The sequence below is a fragment of the Lepidochelys olivacea genome (genome assembly GCF_965140295.1).
Source record: "Lepidochelys olivacea isolate rLepOli2 genome assembly, chromosome: 10".
NCBI lineage: Eukaryota > Metazoa > Chordata > Testudines > Cheloniidae > Lepidochelys > Lepidochelys olivacea.
This window is the reverse complement of record NC_140420.1, coordinates 65,121,622-65,132,722: the sequence shown is the minus strand read 5'-3', so window position 1 is coordinate 65,132,722 and position 11,101 is coordinate 65,121,622. Positions and strand designations below refer to the sequence as shown.

At 40.7% G+C, this 11,101-nt stretch overlaps 1 protein-coding gene across 1 annotated transcript in view; it reads left to right on the top strand.

Moving 5' to 3' along the window:
- FBN1 (fibrillin 1) overlaps window positions 1-11,101 on the top strand; it is a 218,471-nt gene that overhangs the window by 98,803 nt on the left and 108,567 nt on the right. Inside the window, exons 11-13 of the mRNA XM_084641061.1 lie at window positions 3,060-3,215; window positions 5,243-5,383; window positions 6,504-6,623. Coding sequence (XP_084497187.1) covers window positions 3,060-3,215; window positions 5,243-5,383; window positions 6,504-6,623 — 417 coding nt within the window. The remainder of the gene's footprint in view (window positions 1-3,059; window positions 3,216-5,242; window positions 5,384-6,503; window positions 6,624-11,101) is intronic.

The window sequence follows — 11,101 nt, the reverse complement described above, 5'->3', positions numbered from 1 at the left end:
ACTAAAACCAGCAGTGTGGATGTGGGAAGCATGTAGCATGTCATGTGTAGAGAGCCATGCAGGGTATGTACTCTAAGATTCTAGTTTCAGAGTAGCAGCCGTGTTAGTCTGTATTCGCAAAAAGAAAAGGAGGACTTGTGGCACCTTAGAGACTAACCAATTTATTAGAGCATAAGCTTTCGTGAGCTACAGCTCACTTCCTCAGATGCATATCGTGGAAACTGCAGCAGGCTTTATATATACACAGAGAATATGAAACAATACCTATTCCCACCCCACTGTCCTGCTGGTAATAGCTTATCTAAAGTGATTTCCAGTGTGTCTCTACTTGCCTAAGCAGTGTCTCACCTTCTACATGGCTATTTATACACGCCAGGGGCTTGTCAAGTGTCTGTACCGTACATGCAGCCATAATGTAGACCTAGCCTAAAATGGAATTAGTAATTTATACTTTCCTTTTTAAACTTCTTTCAAACCCTCTGGTGAGAGAGGCTAGATATGCACACACAAGCTATTACCAGCAGGAGAGTGGGGTGGGAGGAGGTATTTTTTCATGCTTTGTGTGTATATAAAAAGATCTTCTACACTTTCCACGGTATGCATCCGATGAAGTGAGCTGTAACTCACGAAAGCTCATGCTCAAATAAATTGGTTAGTCTCTAAGGTGCCACAAGTCCTCCTTTTCTTTTTACACACAGCATTATCATCAATAGTATTACAGGCTCACTGATTTCTAAATACGTCCTAAGAGTGAGCCCAAATCTAGGAATTTTAGGGCTGTCCATGAATGACATTGGTGAGGCCAAGTCTCTCCAACTCTGATATGGAAATTTAATGTAATACAAAGTAGAGCACTGGTTGCATAACCAGGCAGTTGCTTTTTCAATGTGGGCAGTAGACCCTCTTACAGCTGTTACTATAAAATAGGTTGTTTATTGCTGGCAATTATACATGGAGATTAAAGTTCCAATAAAAAAAGCCTGCTCTGTATTCTGCTGCATACCACAGCAATAATTGTTTATACTGAAGGGCAGGATTCACCATTAAAACTATAAATACTTTTAAATTGGTATCTAAAGTCTTCAGCCTAGTAGGTCCACTTCTCACCTAAACACTTCCTAGTATTGTTTCTTGGCTCAATTGGGTAGATTGCTAACAGGGGTACTGTGATTTGTTCTAGTGGAGAGGGGCTTGTCCAAGAATATGTTACACTCAGCTACTTTGCTGATAAACCACCAGACTTTAAAATACAGTATTTCCTCTCTCAGAAACTGGCTAATTACTTACATATAGGTTTTCTATCATTGGTGTTGTCATGTAACTAGATTCCCGCTAACTGTGATAAATTTCAGCAATACTGTGATCCAATACTAACAATCTGTCTAGTCACGCACAGCATCAAAGAAGTTCCCTGTTGGCTCACAAAGGCAAATTTTCTAAAGTGGGCACTTAAATTAGGGTGCTCAAATGTAGGTGTTTAAAAAGGGGATTACAGCAACTGTTTGCTGATTTGAGCACACCAATAAGGGATTGGGAGTTGCAGTTTAGATGTCCATGTTTGAAAGTTGGACTCACAATCTGTATTTCCCAGGGGAACGAAGTCTCTCTGGGTTTCCAGTATAGACACTCTTATGCCCCAGTGACGATAAGCTATCTAGTATTCCAGTGGGCAGTCAGTGTTGCTCTCCTGTATCTCCACTGTCTGGATACTTCCCCTGGTCACCTCTCCTCTTCTAAAGTTACACTTGGTCATTAACAGATATTTAAATCTCTGTATGTCTGCCTTTTTCTCACACACACACTATTCCTTCTGAATGTCTAATGCAAAGGTTATTTTTATAGCCATTAGACTAACTGAAAGCAGATTCAACACATTTTCTGAATGAGGAGTGAAAAAGAAAGTTAAAACAAATCCTACAAGTTTAAATAAAAAAATAAAACCCAAAAATCTCTTATCTAATAAAAAATATCGGGAAAGACTTTAAAGGTAAAGACACTTTAAAGAGCAGGAAAGGGAAATACAGTGAAACGTAAAGCAGCCTGGTTGTCCAAGAGAAGCAAGACAAATGCAGTGGATCATGACAGGGAAAAGAAAATCTTAGGTTAATATCATTTTTAACAAATCTACTCTAACATATTGAATAGCATATAAACTGTTGGACAGTCAGATTGAAGACGAAAGCATTCAGTCTAACTTGCCTGGCAGTGTCCTTAGGAACAGGTTATAATTTGCTATGTTAAGTGTTTTGTACATACATACTACTTCATTTTTTAGGACTAATTTATCTCTTATCATCATTTTCACTGAACCCCTTCATTATTGCCCCAAAGCCTTCAGATCTGCATGCACTAATGACTATTTGTATATACATGTTTTGTGGGCTTGATTAAAAAGGTCAGTTGAAAATGTGGCCTTGTGATCATCAGTTATACTAGTATATTATACCTTGAAAATATATGTAAAATCACTTTACGTATTATAGGTTTTGTTAATGTAAGTTATGTAGCCTTCAAGTTCACTCTTCTTATTCTGGGCTAATAAAGGGATTTACAACTTGAGATGCTAATGAGAGCCAAAAATACAACCCTGGAGCCTGAAAATTTCACTTGACATACAGGGAAGAAGGGTTTTATTTTTTGTTTTGTTTCTTTTCTTTTCTTTTAACAGAAACTCAGTGTTTTTCTGTGGAATGACATCAGCCTGCAGGACAGGCTGAATTTTTAAGACTTCAGGATGGTAGTTAATTTGGGGCCCAGTCCAAAAGTTCTTATTCCCATTGAGTTTGGCAGAGGTTTTGCCTGAAAGGGGCTAAATAAATAGAATAGGATTGGTTCCCTGATGCCCCCTCGTGGCTTTTAAATGTAGATTTCCAGTGACATGTTCTCTCTTTACTGGCAGTGTTTTGATGAACTGTGTACTAAATTCTACTTTGGACTGGAAGGACAGTTCACAGAATGAGGTCCTCTGTTACGAAACAAGTTCACTTGGTCTCTATTTTCCAGGAGGGTATTTCATGTTTACTATCACCAGACTGAAGTGCTGTGTATTCATGTTTCAGAGGAGTATCGCAAGTTATGTGTGGTAGCTGGTCTAACACCTGGGAGACCTGATCTTCCTCCAGGCCTTCCTGATGTTTATCCTCCTCTGATTCCTGTGATACCACAGCGGCCAGACATTGTTTTTCCACCTCCATCACGCGGTCCACCTCCACATGGTAAGAATAAATATTAGCCCTTTCCCTGCAGGATACTTGGTCTTTATCACATTTAAAATGTGAATTTCTCAGGAGCAGTGTGCTCACTCCTGTTGTTGCTGTCTTGTGCTTGCTTTGGGTGGTTGCATGTGCACTGACTGGGTTTCAGGATAACCATGTCTTGTTTTCCCTGTAACCCTTGTGGTAGACTTGCATTCTCTGTAACACCATCCCCTCTTAATTAGATACCATCTTTACTCCTACATTATATTTACTGTAGCCTATGTGCTGTGCTGGTTGTCATTTTTAAGACTCAGTCTTGAGCCCAACTACATGTCTGCGCAGGGGAGTAAGGACTATAATAAGTTCCCTTACTTCCCTGTGCAGGCTACTCATATTGCAAGTCCTTGCTGTCACAGTTCAGGGCAGCAGCACCTCTATTTCACCCCTCTGTGATCTGGTACCCACTTTAAGATCCTGGCTCCTCAGAGACTCTCCTGGCTCTCTCCTTCCTGACCAGGGTGTTTCCAGGCTACACAATTCCCTGTCTACACTGTGATATCCCCAGCAAGCCAGACTGCCCAGCAAGCCAGCATTTGCTTTTTGCTTTCTCTCCAGAAGTTATGAACAATGTAATTGCCCAGCTATAAGTTAGCACCCAGCTCTTTATAAGCAAGTACATTTATTCTTAAGACTGAAAGCATTACAGAGAAAACATATTAAAAACAATAAAAGAACCCACAAACGTGCTATAAAGCTTACTACAGGTCACTCTGACTCCAACCTTAGGCTCTGGTAGGTGTCGGTCCCTCAAAACCCACAACTGGGTTTTCCCTGTGGTTACAAGTTCATTACCATCTCACATTCAGAACCAGAACAGCAGTGAATAGTTCAGTCCTTCCTTTATACACTTTGGGCCTATGATCTTGGTCTCATCCAGCAGGTGATCAACAGACAATGGCCCACTCCCCAGGCTGGGATTTTGTATAACTGGAGGTTAAGGAATTAGCATTCACCTTCCTCTAGATATTCACCAGGAAAACCACTTAACTTGTTTTATTCCAAAAGTCTGTTCTTGTCAGGTACATTGTTCAATATAGTTAATTGAACCCCTAGGTCTCACATCTGTCACATCCTTCCCCACTTGAGAGGTTTCGAAAATCCCAGCCCGTGGTAGTACATTGATATAATGAACCCCAAAGATACTTAAATTGAATGCAGTAAGATCTCCCAAGGGTATGGCAGGAAATTGCTGTATCTCTCACACTTGCATGGGGGAGAGCAACTGCTGCTGCCAGCTGCTACTTCCACTGTTCCTTAGGTGAGTGGGGATTAAGCAGACAGGTTTGCGGAGAAGGTGGAACCAGAGCTCCAATTCACCATGCCTCACATACTCATCCAGTGAACTGGCCCATGCAAGTGAGCCACTGTGGAGAGAGAAGTAAACTGTGCCAAGGAAAAGGCTAGGGGAAGGTTTAGGTGTGTCTGGTGCAAGGAGGAAGCAGGAAAAGAACTCTGACTTTCAGAGTGTCAATTCATTCCCTATCCTGTCCCTTACTCAGACTGGTTTGCAAAATGCCAATGCAGCCCACAGTAAGCACTTGTCAACTGATACCACATAGTTACCATAGTAATCTTCTCAGTATCTGTCCAATTCCTAGCTATAAAAATGGAGATATTTGAGGTACTGTGCTACTGTGTCGCAGCTGTTGGCTAATGCTGGCTTTTTATCATCCCTATATAATACCACACACCTCCTTATGCATGGGTTTAGCCCTAAAAGTTGTGTCCTGCAAGATGGGAAAGCAGATTATAGCTGTCACCATCAAAAAGTCAACATTTACCAGCCATTCTCAAACAGTGCTGTCTGGGACATAGCGCTGCTTTTGCATGCTTAGTGCTGTCCAATTTCTTCTCTAATCTATGTGGTGATGGAAGGTAAATGTTAACTTTTAATGGAGAATGCTATATGAGTTGTATTAGAGAAAGTATTACAGAAAATCATTATTATAACCTATTAATCTACTTTTGTAACTTTTTCATTTCAGTGGTTTTGCCAGTTAATTTCACTGACTATTGCCAGCTATTCAGACATCTCTGTCTTAATGGGCGCTGTATTCCAACTCCTGGGAGTTACCGCTGTGAGTGCAACAAAGGATTCCAACTGGATGTCAGAGGGGAATGCATTGGTATGAGATTTTCCTTGTGCTTTATAAATCAGACAGTGATAATTGTATGAAACTGTTTTCTGATCCCATAAGATATAAAGACCTTCATTAATTTCTTAGTAAAACAAAACAAAAAACAAACAAACAAAAACAGAAGTAGGCTCCATGTTTAAAATGGATGTAACACTTAATTTGATTTCAAATGTAAACGCATATTTATAATAGTTTTACCTCTAGCGTATTACATGTAAAAACAAATAAATCTTGTGATAAATTAAGTTCTGATTATTCTAAGTATGCAAAATTAAGCACATTTTTCTTAGAAATATAATGTGGTTGATTGTGGTTAAAACGTAATCAGTTTAAAGTGTTGCCTGCAGCTTAAATATGCAGTTTACAATCACAGATTAAAGTAACTTTTATAAAAATAGGCTCAGATCTTGTCCTTACTAAAGCAAAATGCCTAGTGACTTCAATGACTATTGATTTTTTGGCATTTTACCCAAATAAGCAATGAATAAGGAGGCTTTAGCTCACTGTAAAGTGAAGGTTATTGTAAATAACAGAAGGTATAGATTGCATAGATCTGCTGCTAATAACTACATATATAACAGTGTGTTTACATGAGTCCCTTTGCATTTGTCCATGAGTAGCAACCTGATTTAGAACGTGCAATTCTAGAGGTTAGTCCAGATACTGGTAATTTTAAAATGTAAATGCAGAAATTTACATTGAGGCTTGCTCAGTTTATTTGAAGCTACGTTTATCTGGGAAATATTGTTTGACTTAGTATCCAGTACCTGCCTAGAACTTTTGAATATGAAATGCTACATAACGTAGACTTACATTGATGAGAAAAAATATTCTTAATGTTTGAGTATTGCATAATAGAGTTTATAAAAACAATATTTCAGAGTATCAGCTGTGTTAGTCTGTATTTGCAAAAAGAAAAGGAGTACTTGTGGCACCTTAGAGACTAATGCTCAAATAAATTGGTTAGTCTCTAAGGTGCCACAAGTACTCCTTTTCTTTTTAAAAACAATATGTTTTGCTCATGTAAAATAAACTAATAAAATAGCCCTCAGGCCTGAATACCTGCCAAACAATGTCTTACTAAAAATATACTGTCTGTATTTTATAGATGTTGATGAATGTGAGAAGAATCCTTGTATTAGTGGAGACTGTATAAATACCCAAGGATCCTACATATGCCAGTGTCGTGCTGGATATCAGAGCACACTAACTAGGACAGAGTGTCGAGGTGAAGTACAATATTATATACCTAGATGTACTCCTGTATACACACTGAGGAGGGAAAATATTAGTTATTCTTAAGCAAAGTTAAACATATGCATTTAATAAGAACTTTTAAAAATAAATTAAATACTTGAGTAAAAAATATTCTTTCAAAAAGGCTGACCCAAACCTACCTGATGGTTGAGTTGGTAGCGCAAAGTACTAACTCTCGGAGGCCAGGATTATGAAAAGACATTTGGGCTTGGGAGGAATCTATCTGGCAGCACTACCTACCTCTGAGATGCAAGATTCATTTTTCACTGCTCTCAGACATTCCTGGTCAGTGCTGGGTTGTGAATTTGGCTTTAAAGGTGGATCTGTTTCCTCGCTAGTTAACTGATAATGAGACACTTCTACTGAGAGAGAATTTGACTACTCTGCGAGGGCATGATCAGGATATATTAGAGGAAGAGAGCCTTGCAAATGAAATAGGGTGAGTTTGAATGCTCAAAGACTCAGATTTGCCTTCATCATCTTTCCCTCTCTGTACAGAGAAGACGATTCCCTAGCCATACACCCACTCTGAAGTTGAGTGTGGTAATGGAGATGACTGAAACCAAAAAGAAAAATGGGAAGGTCTCAAATTTTCCCCAGCCTTCAATGAGTAGCTTTTAATGCCTACTGAAAAGTTCTCACATGAAGTGGAAGACTTTTTTTTTCTTTATATTAATTTAAAATTATTACCTAGGATAAGAATCTGCCTCATCAACTTCATTTTCACGAGAGTCCTGTGAACCGTTTCTTCAGCAAACCAATAGGGTACATTTAGTGACCATGCTGAATGATGTTACAAGGACACACAAGTGAATTCACATAAAGTGCAGTTCTACTCCAAAAGGTGACTGGACGGGATCCTTGCCACCCCTCTAGACCCTTTGCTACTACAATATGATCAGACTTCCAAGAGGCGGAGTCCCTGCGAAGGGACTCAGTGGCACAGAAGATGAATGAGATGGGTATTTCTGGTTACTGTTGATTATGGAAGCTCAGAAAATTATTTTCCCACTGTGCAATGAAAATAGTAATTAAACCCAGAAGGGGATTGTGAGCAGTCATTACAGAACCTAAGGCTGCAGTGACTGTTTTTAGGGTGAACTATTGTATACCTTTCTGGGAGGCCAGGATTGGGTGTCCATTCTCCTGTCTCTCAACCCCCTACATGGCTAAGCAAAGACCAGTTGCTGATGAAAATCTGGGAGGTAGGCTGTGTCTAAACTTAAAACATTACAATGGCACAGCTGCAGACATGCCATTGTAGTGCTTCAATGTAGACACTTAACAGTGCAACGGGATGGGTTCTCCCGCCACTGTAGGTTGTCCACCTCCCCAAGAGGCAGTAGCTAGGTCAATGGAAGAATTCTTCCTACAGCTTCTGTTGCCCTAGGACTGTCTACACTGGGGAGTTAGCTCAGCTTAACGACGTCTCTCCGGGGTATGGATTTTTCATGCCCCTGAAAAGATGTAGCTGGGCCAATATAACCTTTCAGTGTAGACCAGCTCTTCGTGTACTCTACATTCTGTGATAGGAAAGACCAAATGAAGAAGTGAAGATAATCACCAAACCAGTGGTGCCTAAACCAGCAATTTAATATATATGGCGTGGGTGAATCACAGAACCTAATGAGGTCAGAATTGGATACCCTTAACACAACTACACATAGGAGTCTCTAGAAGAAGTAATTCAGGGCTGTTATGCTTGGTTAAAGATGTATTATCGGACACTCAGAAGAAAGCAGAGTTTGGAAATCCGAGTGGGATTAGGGGATCAGAGATGGAAGCAAAGAATTAAAAAACAAAGCCCAGAGAAAACATCTGCAAGCAGTCTTAGCAGTGAGGGGACGAGAGAGGCTCATCACCACGTGCCTCATTGCCAAAAAACCTTGAAAAGAAAGCCACCAGCACTGATGTGGGATTTTCCTTTCTGACTCAAAAGGACAGCAATAGTACAAACAGCTGTCTGCAGAACAGTAGGGCATGCAGAAAAAGTGCCAATGATGTGCACTTCAGGGGATGAATTTAGTCATGAGGCATGTTTGTTACACTGCTTTACTTTGATTGGCTGTGACTCATGAAACACATACATGTCTAAAGCCTGGTGGCCATTGCAGTTACTGTGTGGTCACTTAACAGGCCCTTTGCAATCCATCACAGCTCTGCTTGTCTAGCTGCAGTTTTAAAATATGCTAAAACAGGCAGGACCACTGCTATACAAAGGACTTTAAGGAACAAAAAGTTATTCAAAAGTGTGTTTGCCAAAATGTGCATGCTCCTTTTGTGTCTGAAAAAATAGCATTTCCACTTACAGTGAACAACTGCACAGGCAAGTGCCTGTTTTGCCTGCACGACCATGTCTGTAACACCTACCAATGTGAGTTTGTACAGTTGCATGTACATCTTTACAGGGGCACCCCTTTCTGAAAAATCCTGCGTAATCATAAGACATTTATAGATTCCTGGTTCTAAGGTACCATGGGATGAATCTGTGACAGACACGATAATATCCTGCCCAAACCTTATGGAATGAAGATAAATATGATTGAATTAGATTCAATGCTTTTGGGTACATTGTATTAAACATGCAGTTGTTTGTGTGATTTTATGTAACTTAAGATGTGCTAATGTAATTCCTCTGCTTATCAACCCTTTGGAGAGGTTTGCATCTAATTCAAACTGGATTCTCCAGGGACCAACACACACACACAAAGGATTTTTTGATTAAATAGCCTGGTTTTAAACAGGCTCCAGGCCTTCTTCCTGATCCAGCAAACGGACAGGACCCCGGTCCACAAATAAGGACCCCTGGTCCTTAGAAGGACTGGGCCTACAGAGGGTCCCATAATACTGTGTGCTTGTTCTAAGCGGAAGCTGTGATGAACTTGAAACCACAGGAAACCTCTTGGTGGGGTTTGAAGGACTTCTTCTGCCAGAGCCCATTTTAGGCTTGGGGTGATCTCTGGTAGGTTTATTAGCACGCATATAGATTCTTCTGTTGTTTTCTCTGGAGTGCTTTTACCATAAGAATATAATAGGCGTGCACAGGAAGTGCTGTGCTTATAATGGTGGACAATTAGTCTATTGTTAGTCTCCAAAGAGAAAGTAAGCAGGCTTGCTTAAGCAGAGTTGCTTGCTTGGATATGACAGTATTGTCAGGGGCTGTGCAGCCTGAAACTACCCTGGTAAGAAGGGAGTGAGGTGAATGTCTCCACTCAGAAGAGGTAACAGCCAAGGGAGCCTGAAGCCTAGAGTGGGTGCCCTTGTGGGACCATAACTTACACTGATGTAATTATTAAACATAGCATGCCAGATCCCACGGTACTTACTCAATTATTACTCAGTCAAATTCCCAAGAACTTCAGTGGGAGTTTGACTGAGTAAAAATTAGTGAGGATCTCAAATATGGGCCCAGTAAAGAGATTTTCCTGAATAAAGCTGACAGCTCTGTGACTAGTGATTGAAACCTAGAGAACTTAATTCAGTGACATAAGGAGGCAAGTAAAATAGCACTGAAAAGTATAAGAAATGTTACCAGGATCAACCATAAGAGTCATGTGTATCTGGGAGTCAGAGAGCCAAAAACTGGTAATCATCATGTTGTTATGCTATAACCTTTCAAAGAGCAAGAGGAGATGGGTCATGCATGGAAAAGGTAGAAGCTAAAGAACATGCACGGCTCTCTCAGGTGAAAGACAGCTTTGTGGTTGCTAATAGTTCTGAAAAGAAAAATCAACAACAATGTTATAATTAAAAACCACAAGTGGAACAAAACATACTGTTGCATCTGTTGCCCTCTATCTGCTTTCGGGAACAACAAAATTGCAAATATTAGTTTCTTCACCACAAGTCAGATAGCAGCAGGTAAATAAAAGTGAAGATCCTTAAGAACTGCCATTATAATTACCTGAGACCAAGCCCCACACTCAACTTTGTACAGGAGGCTGAAGGAAGGGGCCCAAGGGGCAGGAAAATTCCATGAGCCTCATTTCCTGTCCATCACCCCTGTCACTCTGAGGGGAGGCTTCCCAGGTCTTCACACAGTTCCTAGGAATCATGGGGAATGGGATCTGCTGAGGCAGAAACTGTCCATGTGACGATTCTTGCCTCTGCTGGTACCTCCATTCCCTGGCAGCCCAACTATTGACTGGGTTCCCTCTACAAGTGCTCAGTGAAGATGGGTTGCCATGGAAGGGAACTGTGGATTTCAAGCACCAATAATTCTGCCTCAGATACCAACATAGTTAGCAGGGGACATGAGTCTGGAGTGCAGTCTGTTCTCTGCTCATCCCCAACCCCTAGCAGAGCCCTTTTGGTCCTGAACACCTGTCAGGGGGCATCTACAGCGTGTCTGGGGAAATGGAGAGTGACTGGGTAGTTGAGGAGGCATTTGCATGAACTGGTTGAGATCTTTGTGCACAGAGTCCCCTGAGTGCAAGAATCTCTGGGAGA